General features: G+C 44.1%; 1 protein-coding gene across 11 annotated transcripts in view; it reads right to left on the reverse strand.

The window, feature by feature from the left end:
- The window catches only part of IKZF1 (IKAROS family zinc finger 1), a 97,700-nt gene that overhangs the window by 59,225 nt on the left and 12,907 nt on the right, over positions 1-25,568 (reverse strand). For all 11 annotated transcript variants that reach the window (XM_063130485.1, XM_063130475.1, XM_063130465.1 and 8 more), the window contains exons 2-3: positions 15,669-15,722; positions 3,041-3,160 (exon numbers count right to left, since the gene is read on the reverse strand). In XM_063130485.1, the coding sequence (XP_062986555.1) occupies positions 3,041-3,160; positions 15,669-15,722 (174 nt within the window). The remainder of the gene's footprint in view (positions 1-3,040; positions 3,161-15,668; positions 15,723-25,568) is intronic.

Genomic DNA, 25,568 nt, shown 5'->3' on the forward strand with positions numbered 1-25,568 from the left:
TCCTAGCATATAGAAAACTAGCACATCAGAGAGAAAACAAGGCTGTAAGTGGGTGTTGGATGTGGGGAAGCATAAATCATGCGATGCCACTCCCATTTTGAAGTGGTACAGAGTTAGGAGGGCCCCACCACAAGGGAAGCTGTAAGAAAGCAACTCCCTAGAATCGTAGAATAGCAGAGCTGGAAGGGGCCTACAAGGCCATCAAGTTCAACTCCCTGCTCAATGCAGGAATCCACCTTAAAGCATCCCTGACAGATGGCTGTGCAGCTGCCTCTTGAAGGCCTCTAGTGTGGGAGAGCCCACAACCTCCCTAGGTAACTGGTTCCATTGTCGTACTGCTCTAACAGTCAGGAAGTTTTTCCTGATGTCCAGCTGGAATCTGGCTTCCTGTAACTTCAGCCCGTTATTCCGTGTCCTGCACTCTGGGAGGATCGAGAAGAGATCCTGGCCCTCCTCTGTGTGACAACCTTTCATGTATTTGAAAAGTGCTATCATGTCTCCCCCTCCATCTTCTCTTCTCTTTTAGCTAGTAAATAGTTCTGGATATTCATTACTTTTGTTAAGATAGCTACAGCAGCAGCATCCTGTCCCAAATTGTGTTTCTCAATTTGGGGTAGGGCACTTCCTCTTTCTTCTAATTTGGCAGCCCTGCCCTTTTTTTTTTACTCCTTTTGTTTCCATACAACTTTCCTTTATTCTAGCTTATACATAAGCAAGACGTAAGAATTGCCTTGCTGCATCAACCCAAGGTTAATGGAGATGATCTGATATTTCCAACAAAATGGAGGTTGCGTTTAATCATCTTCATGTCAATCCTATGGCACACTCAGGGTAGCTCACAACATTCCCAGTATTGTAGGAATACAACAATGACCTCAATAACAGTTCCTGGAAAAGACAGCCCCCCCCCCCACATTACCTGAATCTCCTTATTTTTAAGAAATCTGGGCACAATCCTGCCAAAATCAAGTACCTTTTAAATCCCATTGATTTCTCTGGGAGAATTAAGCAAGCACTTAGCTCTATTCGATGGAAAATCAGTTGGACCTAAAACTCCTAAACCTTGACCAGATCACTCTGTCTTTTTGTGTTTTTATCCCTATTAAATGGCTGCCCTTGAATAATACCCTCCAACCTGCTGCCTGAATTGGGCAGACTTACCTTGCCAGTGACCTCATATCATCCAAGGTCAAATCCAGCCAGTGATGCCTAATGGGATACTATTGTTTTGACCCCAGGCTAGTGTTCTAAAAAATATAATGCTCCCAGTAATTAAAAAAAATAGAAGAGTTTGCCAGCCCTGCATTACACAAACTTATTTCTTGTCAGTCAGCTAGTTCTACTGGCGCTTGTGACAATAAAGAGGGAAAGGAGAAACTCTGGTTCTGCTGATTAAAAACACACACCATATAGTGACGTGTCATCCATCTGCCATGTAAGAATGTTTCCTCATGGCTGTGCTGCAGCTGCCATGATAAGAAACCCAAGCCTTATCTGTATTGTTACTTATCTTAGAATCAATAGAAACACAAGAGTGGGAAGGGACCACAGGAGTCAATTAGTACAAACACGCACATACACACACCGAGTAAAAGAGGAAACTTTCTCCTATTGGGTTCCTAATGCTGTGGCGATTGAGCATTTGTTCGACTGCATTTAGAAACCTTGCCTGATGGAATATGTCTGGATTTCTATAGGCCAGATTCCAATGATGGGTTGATTCACAAGTGCATGTTTATCACTGCAGCATGGAGCAGTGACCTGCATGTGTGGCTGAGCCATCACAGATGAAGTGCCACAACCTAAGCTTTTATATCACCTCAGACACAAATTGTTTTTTGATGGAGCCCATTCACACCTCCAGCTGAGAGTCATCAATGCTGGGTAATCAACGGATACCCAGTGAATGAAAATGGTCAAATTATACAAAGAGTATCAAATTTGCTCTGTCATTTCTTCTTTCTGAATGTGCACTCAACAACCAAACTCAGCCAGGAAAATCGTGCACAGGACGATAGCATTACGGGATATAAGAAGGATTTCCATTGACTCAATAAAGGTCACTTATTCTAACAAAAATCTGCACCTGAATGGCCAAAGAGCTCACCAACCAAAGAACAAATATTTAGAGAATTACACTCCTATAGCTTTTTTTAAAACATAGAAACCCTGTTTTTATATTTAAAACAATTTGAAAGTGACAACCAAATATATAGAGAAGACACAGCCATTACAGATGCCACTTTCAGGGTTTCGGTAGCCAAAGTTAAGCATTTTTAAGTTCCCCTGACTTCAGTAGGAGAGAGTCAAGCAAATTTGTAGTCCTCACCAATGACAAATCTATGGGACTTTGCCTGGATCACATCTTGTGTTTTAAATCCAAAGTTCTGGAGAAACTTCACCAACCTCTTGATAATCATCACTAATTTGGTTGTACAGAAGCCCTCATTTTTGCAGACCCAGGATCCATCCATCAATTGTTGAAACCAACCTCTGATATGAACTGCACTTTGTATTTTTCACAAGCTCTCTCCTTCTCTCCTCCCACCACTATCCATCCAACCAACCATCCATCCATATATTACATTTTCAAGGGCTGCTACATTTATTATAGAACTAGCAGACATACTCAGCGTTGCTCAGGCCCCCTAAGATATATGCTTGTGAGGTAATCACCTTAAAGTAGTAGGCCAGTGCTAGGCCATGAGTTAACTTTTAAATGAATTATATTTGTTTCTTTTCCCCCTCTCTCACCCTCATGGGAACTCTGTCTCATTCACAGAATTGTATGGGGGTTCCAGAAAAACATAATCTTCCATTTGAAACTCCCACATTTCCCCACCTTTGTCTCTCTACCCTGAAAGCATTTTTGATGCAGAATGAGAAGGGGGAGTTTCTGGTGGAAGTATGAGTTTAAGACAGAAAAGCAACAAAACAAAAATGCCTCTGTCAGAATTGAGGGCTGATCGTAGACTCTCAAGTATCTTTCAAGTATCTCAGAAGCACCTTGTGTACGGCAGTAATAGAACCATCGTCTTACCCAAAACTCTCTCATTCCTTGAATTCTGCTGTCCTCCAGTGCTGGTTGAAAGATCTTCTGGTACAGGCATAGGCTCATCCCCATCATCTGGGACATCACTTACTGGAGGACTTTCTTTTCCTGTTAATAAAGGACGGAGCCCAAGTAAGAAATACATATACTCTGTCCATGCCCCTTTTCAAATAACGTATGGATAATCTTGTTGTTCCAGACCCATCGGAAGCTAATGAACCATCATGTTAGCTTCCTAATCAACAATTATTTTTAACAGGAGAACAGTTTTCAGTTGAGCAAGTCATAATGGCAAAGGCAATTCTGCCCCACCTTTCTCTCATGCCCATCCAGAGACAATAAACAGACAACTTAGTTTTGTTTTTAATATGTTGGGTTGAAGCCAAGTTAGTTGTAATTAGGTCCCATTAAAATCAATGGGACTTCGGCTAGTAATGACTAACTTTTCACACTGCTTTCAAGGGGACCCAAGCGCAACTATCTCAGTCTGGATCCAGCCCAATGAATGTCTCTGCCTTATATGTTGTACAAGAAGTTTCATATTATGGGAAATTTGGAATATCACCATAAATCAGGGCTGTTGAACCTCTTTCAGTCCCGAGGGCCGAATTCCATTTCAGAGAAGCTCTCGGGGGCCACATTCAGGTGGTGGACGAGGCTGAGGGCAAAAGGGATGGACCAGAAATTCAAAAAATACCGGCATGTTTTAGTTTAAAGCTCTTACTCATTCTTAGAAGAGGCATCTCAACCTTTTGGAATGGGGAAAAAACTGCACAAAAGCCAGAAAACCACCAAAGAAAAGGGCTGGGGCTGGCGGAAGGGGGCATGGCACTCTGAGGAATCCTATATGGTCTGGCTGGGACCCCAGGAGGGCTGGATTCGGCCTCCAAGCTAGAGTTTCTGCATCCCTGCCCTAGGTGAATAGATATTGTGCCCACATATTACTTCCTATAAACAATTAATTAATTCTCTCTGGGACCATTAATTTGTTGCACTACATATCTAATCCCCTTTCATACCTCATAGGAAATATTATTTTTGGTGGGGTGAGGAAGCATCTTAAAAGCACCAAGATAAGGGGAAGTCCAAAAAAAATTCCACACTGATACTCCTGCCTGTTCCTACAATGGTTCATGAAGAAGCTCATGAAATGTTCATCCGTACCTCTTTGTAGAATAAAGGGGTAACAGTTATAATGTCCAGTACCTAACCACATTCCCCAGAGTACTGACAATTCCACAGATCTTACAGGACACTGTGCACTGTTCTTGTGTAAACTAGCCCTAACTGAAGTCAAAAACCAATGTTGTACAGCTGAGTATCCCTAAACTCTGTCCCAACACCTCTTGTCAAAAAAAGTAATGTTTGTTTCTGCAGACTGTGTATCTCTCAGCACAACCTTTCTTTTGAGAAAAAATTAAGCTTATTCAATGTGATACATGTTGGCTCCTCTTCTCTTGGACGGCGGAGCATGGTATTTCATATTTCATGCCTTAACTTCATCTACGTTGTTAGACCCTGATAAGTTCACAACTGCGTGGCAATTTTAGAGATGTGTAATCACACTAACATTTTCTAGCAGATGACTTTCAAAATGGAAAGATGGGGGAAAAAATAGCCATTCTCCATTTAATTTCTAAGAGGCATGTCCAGAATATTAACTGCGGCTAGGTAGGCAATTTTAAAGAGAGAAGCATATATTGGGTCAAAAATACTTAAATGCCACCTAAACGTCTGAGTCCTAAAATGTATTTTTTTTTCTTGCTCAATCAAGACTAAGACAAAGTGCTTTCATTCACCCTGATGTATTTAGTTTGGAATGTTTGTTTAAATACTGCCTTTTCCTACAAAACTTTAATGCAGGATTCTTGGGAGTTCCTATGCCTGCCAGTGCCACATACACGCAAGAGCTTGGGGTGCCTTATTCTAGTCCTTGCAATCACTTTTCTCAGGACTATATATTTACTCATTTGCAGTATTTTTATGCTGTTCCTCAGCCAAAAAGGCTCCCTAAGTGGCTTACATACAATCAAATTAGACAAGGTAGTCCCTGCCCCCAGTCTTACAATCTAAAAAGACACAAGAAACAAGGAAAAAAGAATGGGATGGGGGGATCATTATTTTAGCAGGGCTGGTGGAATAGCCCTGCATTCCCCCTCATCTCTCACAGTACAGAGATTAGGTAACAAGAAGGGTAATTTGGGATTCCTAAATCAAGAGAGAAAACCGAAACCTTAGTTGCTGCCCTGTAGACTTCACATCTTAGTTTATCGCTGGTGCATATAGGCCTATGAAGAGGAAGCTGTGAACATAATGAAAGTTGAAGATTTGGTTCCACAACACCAGCACATTGATGTCACGCTACAAGAGGCCTCAAAGGGCACAGTGGAGTTCACACAGGCCCCAGTCAACGCTAAAATTAGTTATTACTAACAGCCCAATCACATGCATGCTCATTCAGAAATACATTTCAGAGGATTGGAGCAGATTTAAGTCATACTGAGAGTAGACATATTGAAATCAATGTGACTTAAGGTAGTCATGACTAACTTAAGTCCTATTGATTTCAATAGCTCTACTCTCAGTATGACTAAGTCTGGATCCAACCCAGAGGGTTTGGTGGTACTTACTTACTCCCATGTTGTCTAAGTGTAATTTACTCTACTGATTTCAGATACGGCTGTGTTGAAAGCCCCCTGCTGAGAACTTTCAGCTTGACAGTTTTTGTGGGGAGAGGATTTAACACGAAATTCCTCCCTCATCTTTTCTCACTACTGCAAGTTTCACAGCAGCCACCAGACATCCAAAGAAGCACCGTTTTGTCCCTGCTAAGTTGTCCTGGTGTTCCCATTCTGTGCCTTCCCACAAATTGCCAAAACTCCCATTGTTTGTTACCTGCAAATGGGGTGGAAAGAATGGATGGGGGAGCAGCATTTCAGCTCACACCTAGTCTGAATGGCCCTTTGTCACAACTAATTTCAGTTGGATCAGGGCTATTCATGAACACTGAGAAGAGAAAACCAAGCATCTGAAAGCTAAGCATCTGAAAGCCCATACTGATGGATTATAACTTGACCTAGCATTCATGTGTTCCAAGCACCTCACATATGTTATCTCAGTAATCCTTACAAGAAGCCTGTAAGGTAGGTCAGTGTTATCTCCACATTTAATATTTACGATCCTTTTAATTATTTTTAGCTGCTATTTTTTATCCTCTGGCTCTCCTGGTTTATCTTTATGGTTTTATTTTTTTAAATTGTTTGTGCTGTGCTGCATTTTATTGTTGTTGCTGACTGTTGTGTGTCACCTCATGGTGAAAGGCAGGATAGAAATCTAATAAATAAATACATGTTGCAAGTGGTGGTGGTGGTGCTGAGGCTGAGAAAGAGTGGGCCTACCTACGGCTACCTACGGAGTTCTTGGCAGAGTTGAGTACTGCAATTCTTAAAAGACCACAACTGTTGAATTTGTAGAATGACTCACTTCCAAAGAGACACACTGAGGATCCGGCTGTAGGAGAAGGAAGTGGCAATCTGACCTCTGTGAGTTTTCAAGGTAGGTGGACCACAGGTAAGGACTGGGCTTTGGGAGAAGGAGCAGCTGGTTGTATGGACGAGGCTATGTGGACTGAGAGCTTGAGAAGCAGCAGCAGCAGAAATGGGGGCTATGGGTGGCCTACTCCGGAGACAATAAAGTGACGGGCACTGTCAGATATTTGGACCGAAAAAGAGTCCTCCCAGCATTTCCCAGATAGCTATGCTGACTTAATTTAACAGACTTCATCCACTTTAGTCCCATTGATTTCAATAGGCTCTGCATTGAAGAGCCAACTATTAAGAAGGTCAATAGAATAATAGTTGGCTCTTCAATGCAGAGCCTATTGAAATCAATGGGACTAAAGTGGATTAAGTCTATTAAGTTAAGTCAGCGTGGCTATCTGGGAAATGCTGGGAGGACTCTTTTTTGGTCCAAATATGCATAGGATTGCATCCTAAATTGATTAAGTCGATCTCAGCTATCCCAAAAAGAGACGAAACAAGAGGTAAGCATGTGCGTGCATGTGTTTCCACCATCCTACAGCATGGCTAAAGATCCCTTTTCATTGGTTAGAGCCAATCCAGAAAGGAACAGTAGGGAAAACGTTTGCTACAGCAGTCAGATAATATCATCTTTGCACCTTCTGCATGGATGCCGCATACTGTTTGGTTCAATGTGTGTCAGCACTGCTGCATTTCCACTTTAGCATGGCAATGGCTTGCCTCATAAATATTGCCTTCAGGAGGGGGACAGAAGTGTGAACTCTGAGATTATCATGCAGCCTAGGGAGTTCCTTCAGGAGCTAGCAATGGCCACATTCCAAGAAGTGGGAACAGATGTGCCATTCTCGTCTCATTTACATTTGCTGGCTTGTTTATCTGCTGCCTCAAGCAAACCTGAATCCTAACCTGCCTTAAGCCAGGGAACAATTCTCTTCCCTTCATAACCACTAAGATTATGCCATGTTGGCTTGTTTTCCCATCCTGTCTTGTCAGTATTACCCGCAAACCCAGTGGCCTGCAAGTCACTCCCCTGTGATGTGGTCCTGTGGTATTTGGTAATTTTGTACATGCATGTTAGAGGTAATGCAAATGAATAGCTCCTGTACATAAGGACTTTGCCCCACCACCATCAGAGGCATTTTGGTGGGGATGAGAACGAGGCCCTTCTTGGTGGCCGCTTCTAGTCTCTGGAACTCCCTGCCAAAAGAGGCTAGCTTTGCCACCTCGCTATTGTCCTTCTGCCAGTAGGAGATGATTTTTATTCAGGCGGTCCTTTGGCATATGAACTGGGGGCTGCCTAGATGTTTTGAAAGCCCCATGGTGGGTGTGCAGTGGCACTGCATTGGTTATACGATGCAGCAGCCACTTCACTGCCAATGTGGGGCTTTCCTGCAAAGCTCGGCTTTAAAAAGTCGGGGGCTTTCCCTTCCCCGCCCCAGAGCAAGGCGAGTATGGTGCATCCATAGTCTATCCAGAGTTGTGGTGGAAGCATCCCCAGGCAGATGGTGATTGGTCACTGTCTGCCCAGGCAGAGGACAAGGGGTGTACCTGGTGTGCCAATGGCTGCTGGAAACCTGCTGCAGACAAAGTGCGAGGTTTTGCTTAAGGCGGCAGCAACCGAGCCCCATATAGGCAGCCCCCTGGTCTGTTGCCGGTGTGTGTGTGCGTGTGTGTGTGTGAATGCTCAGAAGATATGTGAAATTTCTGTTATTGTTGTGTTTTCAATTGTGCCTCAATGGTTCTGTTTTTTATGTTACGTTTTTATTAAGATTTTGTTTTTATCCTGTATTTTATTATTGTTGAGCACTATGTTTGGCCAAAAGGTGAGGTATGTGTTAATTAATTAAATAATAAACTAGTCCTTGTGTATATTCAACATGCTTCACAGAAAGCGTGCACATAATCTGTTCATTAAGAGGGAGCGCACATTTCCTAGTTAATATACATACTTTCCAACAGACCCTAGGGGATGTGCATATCTCAACAACATGTTGTGCATTTTCTTGCAGAATCTGTAACAGGCCATGGTGAATGTGCATATCTCAACAGGATTCTGTACATGATGCAGACATTAGGTTGGATCCAGGATCTGCTTTCTGTGACAGGAAGAGACCTTTTGCAAGAGGAAGGGCTTCCTTCATGGAAGCTCTCTCCGCCCAATTTTGGAGAATCCCTACTCCCCCTCCCCTTCCTAGAACAGCTCAACTCATTCAGCAGGATCTCCTGATTCCCTGTGTAGCGTTTCCAGGGGACTTGAGGAACTGCTGTGGGGTATTCTTTATTCTGTGCACAGAGGGGCCTGCTTTAAGTTAGGTTAAAAAACTAGAATAATGGGGTGGGGAGGGGAGAGGAGCAGAGGATAATGGGCTGATTGATCTTTGTTCATGACATTGCAATAGTTCTCATGAAGTATAGCAAAACACCCACCGTGAATCCTCTTAAAATACGCTGAGGCTCCTTTTATTAGTTTGTTTTACAATTTAATCTTGCTTGTATCTAAAAGCAGGCCTTTGAACTTTGGTGTGAATTTCTTCCTGCACCCTTAAACCTCATGCCACCAGACCCCTATTAAAATATAAAATGGCACCCCGATCTTCCCTCCCCTATTTCAATCAATTTAAAAATGAAAATGCTCTCTCTGACGGATGTACTCCATATTTTCTCTCCCATCCGCTTCTCTCACAGAAAGGATTATGGGCCAAAACAGACATTACTTGAAAAACGAAGGTAGCAGGAAAGAAGTCATGATTTTGCAATGGAAACTGTAGGTACAGATTTGGCCCACAGCAGCTGGGGGGGGGAGGATTAAAGCCCCCCTACTTCCCATGCTAGGATTTGGACTGTGTCTACTCTAGAGTAAAAAAATAAAGAAAAGACATGGCTGCTGCTGGCTATGTCTTTAAAGTGACATCTGTTTTGGGCCCTCAGGGAGGCTTACAAGGCAACTGGCCAGGGGTGATGCTACTCCAAACTGCCTAGCAAGTGGAGGAGAAACCATGGGCAGGTGGGCTTCATTTTCCATGAGGCGCCTGAGGCATTGAAGCTAAAAGAAATGCACTGCCAGAAAAAATACCACATGAGGAAGGAGAAATTCCTTCCAACCTTAAGCTACAGAGGCCAGATCTACACCAAGCAGGAGATAACACTTTGAAAACTGTGTATGGAGTGTATCCTGGGCCCCAACTGTTGTCACTACTGTTATAAACTGTTTTATAGAACAGATTAGATCCTGCCAGGGACAAAGGAACGGTAGGCCTGGGATGGGAAACTACAACCACACGTGGAGCAGCTAAATGGGCCCCACCCCACATTCTCAAATTAAGGAAGGGACATTTCCCTCTTCCCCTTATGGTTACATCCAGCTGGAAGGGGTAGTTTTATTTTGGCAGCCGGGGTGGGGTGTTGTTTATTAAATATAGGTTCCAGTCATAGCCCCTGGTGTTCTTTTTCTAAACATTTGTGAAATTTGAGGGAGGAAATAGCTGTTATACTGGCAAATGTGTGTTTGTAGAGATAATGGGAATGTCCAGGCACTTACAGGAGATGATCCAAGCAGGAGGGAGGGTGGGGTGCATAACCCCCACCGGAGATTATTGATTCTCCCTTGCAAGTGCCACCTTGGCAGCTGCCTATCCTCAGCCAAACGTACTTCTAGTTTCAGTCCAGCTGCAGAAAAAGGCTATTAAAAGCAGACAGGGAGATTTATAACCAAGAATTGGTGGATGGCAGACGATTAAGCGTGTATACACACACACACACACAAACACATCCACTTAATCTCCCCTGCAAGTGGATCAGGTTAATCCAGTGTTCCTGCACTTTCTTCATAATGTCTAGTTGTGGAATCAAATGTTTCAGGCCTTGGAGGTGCACCGCAATGGCCGGGTTCACAAGTCAAGTTAAGCCATGATGGTTTAAAAGCTACTCACAGTCGCTTATTTGAAAACAAGCTGCTGTTATCCCCTACACGGTTGAACAAATAAGCTACTGCGCATAACTTATTCTCCCTGCCCTCACCCCTCCTGCTCAGCTGGGATGGTATCCCAGCTTTGTTTGCATTGGAAACCAAATCCCAGAGTCCCCTGAGCTGCCGTTACGTCACCGGCATCTCTCTGATTGCACATTCTTCTGTCTCCTGTCTCTCCTGGATTCCCACCATTATCAGTGTGATGCCAATTGTTACCCAGTCTCCTACTTGCCCTTGCCCCACACAACCCTATTCGCAAGGTGTTCCTTCCTCCTCCCGCCCCTCCTCCCATGGCCACCATCCGCTTTCCAGCCAGTTTTCAGAGCTGTTCCCTTATCCCTGCCCATGTATACCAAAGAGGGTGCGGACTCTAATTCCTTGACAGTGTGCTGGAATGGGGTGAAATTTTATACATGAGGGGCCTTGCAAGATGATGTGTTAGCCCGGTGCGAGCGTACGGATGATGCACAGGGGATCCCGGGTTCAGGCAGGGGTAACCCTCCCTTGGCCCGGGATAACTGGCACTGCTTGTGGCATGGTATTTCCCGCAGTCTTGGGCTGAGCCCGAGACCGCGGGCATGTAGACAGGTCTGCCACTTTTCCCGGCTACCGCAATTACTCGCGAGTAGCCAGGAAAAGCGGTGGACAGGGCGCAGCGCTCCGCAGGAGCGCTGGGCCCATCGGGGCAGAGGGAGAGATTGGGGGGGGGAATCGCGGCTGGGGGGGGGAATTGAAGGCGGGGGGAGTGGGGAACCCTTTTTTTAAAAAACCCTTACCTTGGTTGTTGGTGTGCTCCTGCACACCCGGCCCTTTAAGCAGTAAAACAAAATGGCGGACGTGACAGGGCTTTCCTGCAGCCCGTTGCGTCTGACGTGTGGATAGGAATGACAGCCCGCTGGCCCCTCCACACGCCCGAATTTTCAGGTAGGTCTAGCAAGGCCCGGGGTCTCCTCATGGGGAGCCTCCAAATGCTATATTGGATGACTTTTCTTGTGCATGGAAAAGTGACCAAAAAAGAAAAAAAGGGGTGTGGGCTCTAACTCTTTGGCTTGTTCAGAAAAATAAACCATCATGGCTTACCGTGACATGTGAACCCAGTGAATGGCATTTGCACACTGGATAATAACTAAAAATAGGCTATGGGTAGCAAAATCTAATTGGAAGGATCAGGGAATCCTTCTTCCCCAACTTCTCACCACCCTTCATCTTAATGGCCAAAGATTTTTTTTCTCACAGATCTTCTTGTTAGATTTCCCCTTTGGCAGCCTTAGCTATTTATTTTCAGCTCTAGTTTATGCAAGAATCTCAGCTGGTAGCAAACTGGCCCTATTCACCTGGCTCTATAAAAATTCACTGGAGTTTAATCCAGTTAAAATTCAATGGAGTTTGTATGCCAGCAGAAGATAATTTGCAACAAAAGTGTCTTCCTATCACCTCTGTTCTGGTGAAAATTGAACCAGTTTGTGAAAAAAAACCCAACAACACACGCTTTACATTGAATATAAACGTGAGATTTGGTAGAAGAACGGTCTTTATTCATTGATTTAGGGAAAAATCAACACTCCTATAATGAATTCATTCAACTTCTTCTTTCAGGGTAAAGGCAGGACATAAAGAAGGTGAGGAATGTCACCTCCTCCAGCTCCCACCATTCCTCTGGAAATTTAGGCCACAATGTTTTATTGCAGTGGCGCTACTGCCAACTAGCTAAGAATATAAGGTCCATTCGTTCACATTAAATTTCCAACAGCAGCCAACTTCATTCCCTCTGGGAAGCTCACCAACAAGTGGTGGCCAGGCTCTGTTGTTTGTCCCCAGTTCCTGGTCTTCAGGGGAATGCTACCTTTGCACAAAGAGCTCCCAGCCAAGAATCAGGGCTAACTACTGTGGATAGACTTAACCTCTATGACAGGATTGCAGAACTTCTTTCAGCCTAAGGGCTGAATGCCATTCTGGAGAGGCTCTTGGCAGCTGCATTCCGGTGGTGGGCAGGGCTGAAGGCAAAAGGGGCGTGGCCAAAAATACAAGCCTATGTTAGTTTATAGCTCTTAGTGTCAGTAACTAAGCCTTAGGGCAGGCATTTCAAGGAAAAACTGTGCAAAAGCCAGGAAACCCCAAACAATCAGTGGCTGGGGACGAGACCCAGGGAAGGGCCAAAGATTTCTGGAAACACTGAAGGGCTGGATTTGGCTCCCGGGTCTCAGTTTCTGCACCCCTGCTCTATGGATTTGCCTAATCTGAAACTGTTGTTGGTATAATTGGTTAAGTCTTCACGGAGGTGTGGGTTACACAGGACAGGGATGAGGAATGTGTGGCCCTCTAGATGTGATTGGACTGCAAGTCCCATCATTCCTCACTATTAGCTATGGTAGCTAGGGATGATGTAGTCCAACAACATCTGGAGGGCCACGCATTCCCCAACCCTAGCACAGAGGTTTATTGGTGGGAGTTAAGTTACTTTTAGACAGATAACAGCTTTTAGAAGAGGGGATGTTTGATATTATGAGTAAGTTCTTCCTGTCCTGACATCCAGCCTGCTGAAGCCCTGCACAGCTTGGCTTTTGCCCCCACCCTAATCCCCACCCGCTCCCTCTTATGCAGGTGTCTCTACAGGAAACCACAGACAAGAGGAAATACTGCAAAAATGGTATTTCATCTCCTCCACTGCTTGGTTTTAGCGGGATTTGCCACTCACTTAAACCTATGCCTTTAAGTTTCACTCAAAATCTCTCTCTCTCTCTCTCTCTCTCTCTCTCTCTCAATCCACAAACTTTGAATTAAGACAAGTCTGCAAATATGCGGCATTAGGCAAATGCAGCTCATGTCACCTATTGGGGCTTTGCAATAACCTTATTTTAGCCGACTCTGGCAAGCAACCGAAACAGGAGGTTTACTGGCCTTGGTGGACTGCTCCAAATCCAAAGCAAAGCTGCATTTGGCATGGTGGCTGCAAATCACACAGACCCAAATTAAAAATGCAATTGTGGGCCAAATCTGGAAGTTAATGAGTGTGTAGAGATGTGTATGTCTGCGTATCTACATGCAGAGGGAAAGAAAGATTGGATGACTTGACATTCATTTCTCCCATACAGGGAAAGAGGCAGTTCCAAATGCGGAAACAATTGCAGTTTTTTTTTCATATTTAAACCTACCATAACTGTATAATTCTATACACAAATCCATAAGCAGATCCAACTCAGAGTGGACCAGGTTTTGAACCAAAGAACAGTGACTTGTAGCAGTAGCATTATATTTGCTTTTACCATTTGAGAGGGTTTTAATCTTAAAGGCAGCCTAGAAATAATTGTGAGTAAATAAAATGGGCAGTCTGGAAAGTGTCGTGCTGCTGGTGCTGTGACCCAGTAAAAACATTAATCCTGTTTCAATTTGTGATCTAGAATGGGCAAATAAGAGTGTGATGGACTTGTGTTCGGGGACTCTCCGGGCTCCAGACGCCATCCTAGGTCATTCAAGATGTCTAAAGGACTAGCTAAGGACTGGCTATCCCCTGAGAAGGGTATCTTCTGAGAAACCCATCTACACCTGTTAGCAATTTCAATTTCAGGTTGCCAAACCTGGCACTCATTCTTGTAGGCCTTGTTGTAGGGGCATGGTATTGATATTGGCATCTGAACTGGTGGGAGGAGAGGCACTGCCTAAGTTGACTTGCTTCCTACTGGGTGTCTCCAGTTGCCAGCTCTCCAAGTCTTCTCCACAGTCCTCAGAAGCATTACACAATGGTGTAGTGGAGGCAGGGCTCACAAGGGTGTAGCACCAGTACTTTTTTTATTAGCAGGGATGCTGATGTCAAGTGCCACCTCCGGACTTCTCTTTTCCCTCAGGGGGCGCAGCAGTGGGGGGCGGCAGGGGAATTCTCTTCCCCAGCAACATTATATTGTTCCCTGTGGTCATCTTTTGGGGTGGCCTGGCCTTGAATGGGCAATTAAGACCCATTAACTTTACAGAAGAACTGCTCCTGGTGGAGATTAGAATTGCTAGAACTGGCTTGTTGATGTGGATCGACAGAGCTGCCCACCATTTTGGACTGTCCTTGGGGAAGTGGCTATGGGCACTGGCATGATGAGTACCTGCACTTCAACCTTTACCACTACACCACTGAGCATACATGGCAGGTATACCAGGAATGTAAGAAAGCTTCCAGATCTCAGCAGCGTACTTGAGCAACTGGGATGGCCAGACACCCTACATTTCAGAGGACACTCCTCTATTTGAAGTTGTCCTCTATTTGATGGTCTGCCCAACCCATGATTGGTTTAAAATCAAAGAACCTCCAAGAAGGCAATGGTGGCATCTTAAAGTTGCCTTTCCACAGTTAAAAACTGGATGGCAGACCTAGCCAGTCTTCCTCACTATGGTGAGATGGCTTGTATTTCTATTGAAATTATAGTACATATTTCTAAATGTGCATCCATATATGTAAATTAGAAAATAAATGTTATACAAATTGATGCCTTCTTTTGTCCTCTTTTCTAGTGATGCATTTCCACTTTTTTGGGTCACCCTACTTGAGGCCCAAAACGCTGATGGGTCCACATACCGCATTCTGCTTCATTACACAGAAATGCATCTGTGCGTCTGTAGCATGGAAACCTAAGCAGTTCATCTTTGGTTTTTATCCTAAAACTGAAGCCATGGGAGCTTTAGAGAAATATTAGTAATTTGACAGGAAAGGTGTGTTAAAAACAAAATGCATTTCTCTTCCCACCTTTGTTTGTATTTGCTACGGTTCAGTGTGTTGGGGTTTGAGAAAATATGACATTGATCTAAAGCTGACCACGAATCCAAATGTGCCCCACAGATTGATCTGCCAATACAACAAGGAAGACTAAAATGTTTCCCTCCCTCTACTTGGGCTCCTTTATTTCTTTATGTAAAGTTACTTAAAAAGAAATCCATGCACTACTGGGTTTGATATGAAGTGATAAACATTAATTATATCCTGATTTCCACTCTGGCAATACAAAAGACCCAAAGCAATTACAGAGACAATAATAACAATACTGTGTTCTGCTGGAGAACCAAATGGATTTCAGGATGGAGGGGTTCCTCCTCCACTCCTTTCCAATTCATGTTCTTTAGCAGATCTCACCTGAAACTTGGGACATATCTTGAGCCCCATCTGTTTCCATTTTCCTTAAGTTATCTGAAAGAAAGAGAAAACGAAAAGCCTTAACTTTAATGTGAAATACAAAATCACAGGAGAGAAACGAAGAGAGGGGGTGGGGTGGGGGGAGAAGTGAGGGAGAAAGGGGAAAAACATCTTTGCTATTTAACTATAAGATTATCTGGCAGGACTAATGTATTTTCCCCCTTTCTTTCCCATCCTGCATACTTGTGGGGGTATCAGGCTGGCACAGACCTTGATCCTTTTAAAAAGAGCATTACAAAGATTTATAAAAATATCATTACAAGCACAGGAGGACCAAATTTGTTATTTATTGTTAATTTCCTACTGCATAATAACCCAAAATGCAAACTGACTGCAACAAAATTAAGCAGAAAATTAAATGGCCCTGGGTCATTGTAGGCAAAGAATTCATTCTCTTGGCTGATCCATAGTTATGTTCTTTCTAATTTACTGAGCATGCATCGATGAACCTTGAGTCAGCTTGGTGACACGCGTACAATCAGCAATCAAAAAACGAAGCAATTTGCTGAAGAATGTCTCATTTACCCAGGCAGGCCTGCATATCTGAACAGCAACCGCCACTACCTCCATTAATAATGAATACACCTCAAGCAGTGGCAGATGGGCAAAACAGCCGCTTCAGTCTTTTGGCCTTCTCTTGCTTGACAGTCCTTTGCTTTGAACCACCGTGGCTCCCGTCGACGTGGGGAGAAGAGGTACTCCCCAAAATAGCAAAGCGAGCCCTGGAGAGAAAGGGAACCCAGGCCTTCCTGTTTCACTGACAGATGGCTCGGCTCCACAGATTGGTAACAAATACTGGGAAACCGCTTGCCCTTCTGTTGCGACACATAATGTTCCAAAGAATAAAGTTGCACAGTGACCACAGGCACCAGGGAGAAGCATGGCTGGGCTTAGTGAGCTAGAAACAAAAGGTCAAAGTCTTTGCTCGGAATGCAAGACTACAGGTCTGAGGTCTCCTGAGCCTGGGGTGGACATCTGCTGGCCCTTTGGATAATAAATGCCTTGCTAAGGCAGGTATTCTCAGCACACCCCAGCAATGAACTCTCTCAGCACAGTGTGGGTAACTCAGGTAACCTCTCTTTAGGAAAAAGCAGCTCAGACCAGGTTCTCCAACCGGTACACCTTTCTTTGAACAAGTCTTTTTTGCAGTCTTTCTGCTTAAGGCATCTCCTCCAGGGGTCTAGCTTTCTGCAATTTCAAAAGTTGCCACAGAAAGCCAGAGGTCAACCTTCACAAAGGAGATGGAAAGAGAGGAGGATTTCAGGGCTAGCGTACAAAATATTTCCTAGCTAGCGCCATGTCGTTTTCCTGAAATGATCGCCCTCGCCTTGGTGCGCCACAAAATGCCTGAGCAACTGGACACAGTCATATATGACAACCTGGCCGAGGCTCCCCAAAACGGTGTTTTCAGTTTTCCTTGGACCGCCAAAAGAGGTGCAGTCAAGCACACGACAGGGCCACAAATCATGGCTGGTGGGCTGCATTTGGCATGCTGGGTTATGCAACATGGGAAAGCAAGGGGTCCTAATTTGCAATTATTTGAAGGTATCCTCTATTTGAAGAGCTAAAATGCAGTTCAGAACTCCTTTGAAGAACAGCTAGTGTAAGAAATAAATAGGCCATCCAAGTTAGGCCCGAAACAGACAGAGCTCCCTTTAGGAACGTGTTGGGGTTATTTCTCCCTCTGCTGTGGCATGTCTTCACCACATTTACTCCTCAGGTAATGTCTCTTGTTTTCATCCCATGCTGAATTCCATCCTTGCAACATGTACAGGCTTCAGGTGGCTTTTCCTCCCTCTTAAAAACATTCTCTTAGGCACCTGGCATGTTCAGCCATTTAAACATTTATTCAGCACCTATTTATTTATTTATTGGGCAAGCAACCTTCTGTTTTTATTTATTTTTTACTATTTTTATTGTGTTTTTACTGTTTTTATTGTGTTTTTACCATTTTTAATAATGCATCTGTTTTATTGTGTATTTTATTGTTGCATGCCGCTTGGGGAAAGGCAGGTATTCTCAGTCCTGAATGGTGGCCAAGGAATCTTTTAAATAAAATAATTTTTATTATTTTTATAAAAAATTAACACAAGAGAGAGGGTTGGGGAGATAGGAAGCAGTTTTATTATTATATATTTTATTTATTAATATAATAATAATAATATTCCTCTCCTAGAAGGAAGAATTGTTTGCTCCCTGGCTTAATTTCTTTTTGAAATGCATAGATCTGTCCTAAAAGGGGTGACTGTAAACTCATCCCTCGAAGTCTATTAGGCTGTCTGTCTCAAGCCTTAAGGTATCAGCCACATTCCTTCATACAGTTGCCAGATATCAGCAATTTTAACCTGCAGCTTCAGGTTAAAATACAAACGAAATATAAAGAGAGAATCCAAAATGCTCCTCCATGCTGATTGGTCAGCTCAAGATCAAAACAGACATTCCTTTACATCTGTGTCTAGCAGCTATATATTTTTTTTTAAAAAATGATTCTCTAAGTAGATATAGGGCTCCCAATTCATATTAGGACCCTAGCTGGGGGAGGGGGGACCTTTTGAGATCCAGATCAGGCAGCCTTGCATCTATTCTAAAGTAAAAATGAACAAAAGTTATAGTTGGTAGGCACAGATTTAAAGCAATGTCTATTTTGGCCCCCAGTCTCTTCCACTTCCAGTGAGGTGCCCAGATGCTGTTTGTTTGTTTATTTATTTATTATTGCATTTATATCCCGCCTTTTCCCCCCTCCAATGAACCCAAGGCAGCATCCATCCATCTCCTCCTCTCCATCTTATCCTCACAACAACCGTGTGAGGTAGGTTGGGCTGAGAGTTTGTGACTGGCCCAAGGTCACCCACTGGGTTTCCATGGTCGAGTGGGGACTAGAACCCGGATCTCCCGACTCCCAGTCCAATACTCTAGCTGCTACACCACACTGGCTTGTTCAGTGTTTCCATCTAAGGCACATGGTTCCAGGGCTGCTTTCTTTTCATGGTGAAGGTGGCGGTGGCAGCAGTAGCAGTTGAGAGGAGGCAGGTGAATGAGAAAGCAGGGAAGGGATGCTCCCTGTAGTGCAGTGGTCCCCAACCTTTTTGGCACCAGGGACCGGTTTCGTGGAAGACAATTTTTCCACAGACCGGAGGGGGGGGGTTTGAGGGGATGGTTTTGGGAAGCCCCCCCTTCACTCCAGCGTCCTGGCTTCGCTTTGGCTGGGTGGGCGCCCAGCCGAAGCGAAGCCAGGATGCTGGGGCGGGCGGGCAGCTTCAGAACGGCACGCCTGGAAGTCGCTCTCTGAGAGCGGCTTCCGGCCGGGCGCACTGGTCTGAAGCCACCCCACCCCAGGTACTGGTCTGTGGCCCAGGGGATGGGGACCCCTGCCAGTGTGGATGAGCGACAGCAGACACCAAGGTTGGATTTGCTTACATGCTACAGAGTCACATACACGTAAAAGGCATTTCACTTCACGACTGATTGAATCCAATGTGGGTCGTATGTAGTGTAGACCCATTAAAATGAATGGGACAAGTTAGCTGTGACTGACTTAAGTCTCATTCATTTCAATGGGTCTGCTCTATGTAGGACTAACATTGGACAGTACCCTGTGAGTGCACTTTGAGCTCTCTTTTTATTTGTCTTTTGTAGCACTCCCAGGGTTTTAACTTTCTTCTGAAGTGTTTCCATGGAAAAGTGTAACATCTCATACTGAGGTGCCAGAACCAAGGAAGCAGGCTATATCCTGCTTGCCTTGAGAATCTTTGCCACCTACTTCCAATCCCCTCCTTCATTCCATCCATCTGGCTCTTCGGAGAGGCGCAGCCAGGCTTTTCTACAGGTGCCATTCTCTGCCCCCTCTAAGCTCCACCCACTATCCCACCAGGCGCCACTCATTGTCCTGTTAGGCGTCATCCCTTGCTCCCAAGCACTGCCTCTGCATCTCAGCATCAAACTACAAATGATGCTAAATGCATCACTACAAACTTTGTCAACTTTTTATTTATTTAATAACAGATGTACCCCCCCATCCCCAATTTTCACTGGGATCCCAGTGTGCAAGGAGGGGAGGTTTAACCCTTCCCTTCCCAGCTGTGAGCCTGATGAAAACAGCCACCCTGCTGCGGTCCTTATGAAAATGGGGGGGGGGGGGGGTAAAACCTGTTTTTCATTTTTTGAAGATTTGAAGACATTTATTTATTTAATTGATTTATACTCCACTTTTCTACCAAAAAATTGCACTCAAAGCAGCTAATGATGCACCACTTCCTAATGATTGCATCAACTGCACTTTGATGCTCAAAGTCTGAGCTTCAAGACACCTAGCAGCCTTACTTCATGCCCAATAATTCAACAGTGCTGAAGTATCACTTGATGTTAATCTGAACATTACTTTAAGCTGTAATGGAGTGGGACCCAAGTTTTGGTTGTTCACACTTCCTCACGATTCAAATAGAATACACAGATCTCCCAAGTATGTATAATTTTATGTGTGAAACATTTCCACTAATATCACCCATTTAAGTGGGCAACTTGTGGCTCTACAGAGTTTTTGGCCTACAACTCCCATCATCCTTCACTATAGGTTATGCTGGCTAGGGTTCATGGGAGCTACAGGCCAAAATTCTTGTATTTAGATCATCCTACCTTATCCCTAAACATGGGGAGTTACAGGACAAAACATCTGGGGGGTCACAGATCAGCCTACCCTATCCCTAAACATGATCAGCAAGAAATTGTCCAACTCAGTGGTAAGTCTTGTAAATAAAGTCATTGTGATTCTCATCTCAAAGATGGCAACAGAGGCTGCCAGAAACTCAGTGTGCATATAAGCTCCATCACACCTGAACGTTTGCCCTTATATTACCCCCCTCTGTTCACTTTGCATTTGAAAGCCTTACGTTTCATGCATCTCCACACCTCTCCTCGGAATCACTGTTTCCCCCCCACCCCGCAGATCTCATTTGTACCTCCTCTTACAAACTATTGGATGTTCGCAGTGACACCTCACCCTGGCATGCCCTCTCCCTTTCATCAGCAATGCCGCCCACCCTCAGAACATCAGATTGAGTACAATAGGATAAACATTACATGTAGAGGGTTGAGTGCATTGTTGGAAAAAAAAAACATTCCTTCCCCACACCTGGAAACCTCACAGGGGGGCGGGGAAGAGGCGAGATCAGGGCAGGACATGGACGGCGTCATCTGAGTCATTTGTATGCAGTGCACCGTGACAGCGGGCTATAACACTGGTATGACGGAGCTCTTTGCTGTTAACCTGAAATTATGGAGGATCAGTTGGCATCTGAATAAACACGGGCTGAACATTTTGTTCCCATGAGGCCCGTAGATGTATTCTTCTTCATCATCATCTTAATAATGCATTAAGGCTACACTTAGTATTGTATAGTAAAGGAAAATTAAAAACCTCTGCCTATGACTTAAAAATATGCTGCACAAAAAGCCACAATACATTTTATTTTTACCACCTGGACAAAACCAATCATGTAAGTCTTTCTTAACTGATTGTTATCCTCCTTCTTTGCTGGTGATGATCGGATGGGAAAAGATTTTTTGCTGCTTGGGGCAACAGGCAAGATGGTACTCCCCCTTACATGTATGGAAGCGGATTGCATTGGCAGCTGAATCTTACTTCAACACTGTCAGTGGGATAGCATTCTCCAGTGGACTAGAGGGAAGCAGACTAGCTTAGGTGGAGGAAGGCAGCTGCCTCACTTTGCCAATTGATAGAGCCAGCTCTGGGTGGGAAAAATCCACATGGCGGATTCTGCCCACACAACTTCAGTATTCACTTGCATACCACAACTGTGTGGGGATCGTGCCATAATCTAAGTAGTTCCCATGCTGCATGGGCATAATTCAGCCAAAGTTATGCACTTTTACGTGCTTAATTCAATAGGGGAGTTAAGCACGTGCTCTAACTCTTTCCCATTGAAATCAATAGAACATAAATGTGCTTAACTTTGACTGGATAGTACTTTGTATGGATTAGTTCATGCTCCTAATTTCTTTATTGCCTCTCCTTTATGTGTACATTGCTTTCATTTCTGTCCTTAAAAAAATTATGCAGAGAGGCAGAGGAGAAGACCAAAATGGAGAGTTCTCTTATGCATACAGCACAATCTTTCTGATCTTTGTTGTAGAATTTTATGACAAAAATTGCTTTAGGGCTGAATCGTCTCAATACCATCCTGCTATTATGGGAAACACTTTTTGCAACTAATTACAACAATGATTTTGTTTTCTACAGTGTATCAATTTTCATACTCTTCCAAACAATTGATAAAAGCTTTGATCGCACAATAGCTTGGTAAAAGTAACCAAGTTCACTTCTGCTCCACAACTTGTATCAACATTAGTTTCCTATTTAAATTATTCTTAGTCAGCAATCAGTGGGAAATATACTTTATTTGATGGAAGGGAAAACCTGACATCTTCAAGTAAGTACATACTGCTCAAGGCTGAGTCACAAATTATGGGCGGCATGATCCAAATGAAGTAAAAAGTTCTATTTTTCTTTTTAAGTCCTATTGAAAGTCCTATTTTTAAGTCCTAGTGAATGATATCAGTGAAATCATGGTATTTAAAAGTGCTAATTTTAGGGCAGTGCCATACCCTATAGTTTTAAAGTACATGCCTGAGGATTTTTTTTTTTACATGTACACCTAAATGTTATGTATCAATGAGACTAAAATGCGTTTGGAAATACAAGAATCTTACAGAAAGTCAGAATTGGCTGTAGCTTCCTACCAAGTGTATACCTAGGGTTGGATCCAGGATTTGCATTCCATGAATAGAAGAGACCTTCCGCAAGAAGTGCTCCAGTCATGGAAGCTTCCTCTGCCCAATTCTCCCACCACACATGCACCACACCTCTCCTCATTCAGCAGTCTCCCGACTCCGTGTTGCATTTTCAGGGGGCTGAAGGAGATGCCATGGGAAGGAGCGGGTAATGAAATCCTCTTCCATCAGCACAGCCGATCCAGCATAAACCTGGATCCAACACCTGGTCTCAAATTCAGGTTTACAGCCACATAATGGGCAGGTTCGCACATAATGGTGCACACTGGCTGTTGCACACTGCCTGATCACTCTCACTACAAGCAGGAATGGCTAAACCATGGACCTTCCATTCATGCTTTGTTTATTATCATGATGAGCAAACTGGGAACTCTGGGCTAATGAACAAACCATGGTGGCTTGTCTGGGGAGAGACAGGCTAGAGTTACAGGTTCACATGGCACAATAAACTGCAAACATATACTGGCAAATACAAGTTACCCTAATCGGTGTAGCTAGTCCCTAAATTCTCCACTTTTGTTTTCCATGTTGTACACTGAATCTCCGTAACATGCAGCTCCCGCCCAACAAGAAAATATAATTATATAATTTCTGCAACTCATCTATGTGAGGAAAAAACACCTCTGGGATCCAAATTACACGTGAGTTTTGTCAAATACTGTACACAACTGGGGGGAAAAAAGCCAACCAAAAGACCCTGATCCAGATTGGGATCTTGGAGTGGGAAGTTTGGAGGCTTTAATCCTTTGCCCCTCCACTGTGGTCCTGATCCAGATGGGGTGGGGACCACACCTGTTATTTGCAGAAGAAAAAGCTCCCATCGGAGATAATGGGAGCTTTCCCCCAAACAAATAGGTGGGGGAGGGAAGGCTGAATCAAATTGGGATCTCAGTTTAAGGTCCCAGTCCAGGGAATGATGCCCCTGTGCTGGTTATTGTGTTAAAGGTCTGCATGCATGCTAGGCATATATACTTGGCAAACATCACATCTAGTTTGGGCCTGAGATGCAGCATTCATAACATGCTAGGTCCACACATACTGTCTTGTTTTTTTGTTTTTAAAAGATGAATAACACTTGCATACCTAAAATATTGTAATTTGCAAAATTCAGCAAGCAGGTATTTGCAAACATACGTATCATACAGGTACACTCATCTGGGAGCCAGAACTGGCTACAGCTTCCAGTCTCCGCTCCCAGATTTGCTGCTACACAATGTGTGAAATGGCACTGAGAAGTCATTCATGCATTGAAAACGTTTTCCTTGATTTTCTGAGCATATTTAAAGACTGGGGTGGCAGGATTTGGGACAAGGTTAAGCAATTTAAGGTCCACACATTTCAGTGGGTGAGACTTAATCACCTTGCCCCTATGCCGTAAGGAACCCTGAATGCCATCGCTTAAATGTAAATAGGAGTTGTACTGCTGAAGACTGGGAATTCTATACCACATTTACTCTGAATTGCCTCACTTTACTCAGTAGGATTGACTTGCAAGTAACTGTGCACAGGATTGGAAGTGAGCCCCATTGAAGACAGTGGGACATATTCCCAAGCAACCATGTGTAGGTTTCACTGCACAACACCTATTTGATGATCTGTACCACAGCGATCCTAGCAAAATATTATCTCTTTAAAGAATGAACAGGGCAACGATTTCACTAAAAAAGCAAAACAACAACAAATTTCAATGAGAAAAGCTGACCTTATTCTTTGACCTTAAATAATTGACCATTGATCATTTTAATTTCTGTTCATTTCGCCTCCTAGAAAATGCCCAGGCATGGACAATGGATGGCCCAGAGTCTATGTGGATGGTCAGGCCCCTTGTGACTGTATCCCTTAAGCCAGGCCTGTGCAACGTGTCACCCACCGAGCTGAACACATCCAACTATTCATGTATGGTGACCCACTAATATCATGTCTCAGAGGGGAAAGGCAAATCTAACAAATTTTCACCGAGAAAAAGAGTTTGAGATCAACATGCATCTGGAAACTTGCAACATTATCTTTAAGGGTACCAAAAGTAATTTAAAAAAATCCCCAAATATTAATTGATGGATGAACCCCCCTGCCCCAAACTGTAAATGCCTACCAATTATCCTTGCATTATTTCCTGCTTTTCAATTGCATTAGATGTCATTTTTTAATTTCCTTTAACCAGATTGTTATGAGACTGAAGGCTAACAAAGAGGTGTGTTACCTCTTATCTGGTTGCTCCATCTCAAGGAGGATATCATGGAGTTAGAAAAGGTACAGAAAGGGTCAGCCAAAGTGATTGGAGCTAACAGCAAAACTTGAGGTCATTCAGTGAAATTAACAGAACATGCAGACACTGTGAATTCACCATCAAGGCAGGTTTTTCTCTTCATCCCCCACACCGCCCTGCCAAACCAATTCGTAACACCTTGCCTAATTTAGCGATCTTGAGATCTTGGAGGAGATCCGCACGTCACTCCCAGAGCGCTTCTATGCGACCCCAGTGCACCCCGAAAACGATAGTCTGACTTCCCTGTAAAAGAAACGAGGAAGAGCCGTCCATGCCGCCGCCGCCGCCAAGGAGAGCTCTCCCCCGGCGAGGATTGCTCGGCAAAAGAAGGAGGGGTGGAGAGCTTCTTCCGCTCTTCACCCCGCCTTCTTTTGCCGAGCTCTCCTCGCCGGCGGAGAGCTCTCCTCGTCGTCGGCGGCGGCGGCATGGACGGCTCTTCCTCGTTTCTTTTACAGGGAAGTCAGACTATCGTTTTCGGGGTGCACTGGGGTCGCATAGAAGCACTCTGGGAGTGACATGCGGATCCCCCCCATGAAGTTTTTTTTTAAAAAAACTTGTGATGTTTTTGTTTGCCTAATATGGATTTTGGATATTTCCATACTGTCCACATGGCTCTTTCTTTCTCCCACTGCTGAATATAAGATGCTGAGGAAGAGACAACAGAGCTAGGTTGTTGCCGTTACTGCCTGGTGTGGGCTACCAGAAAGCACCTAGCTAGCTATTGTTGGATACAGGATGATGTCAGCCTTCCCTTACCTGGATCCGAT

Source organism: Elgaria multicarinata, chromosome 1, assembly GCF_023053635.1.
Source record: "Elgaria multicarinata webbii isolate HBS135686 ecotype San Diego chromosome 1, rElgMul1.1.pri, whole genome shotgun sequence".
NCBI lineage: Eukaryota > Metazoa > Chordata > Lepidosauria > Squamata > Anguidae > Elgaria > Elgaria multicarinata.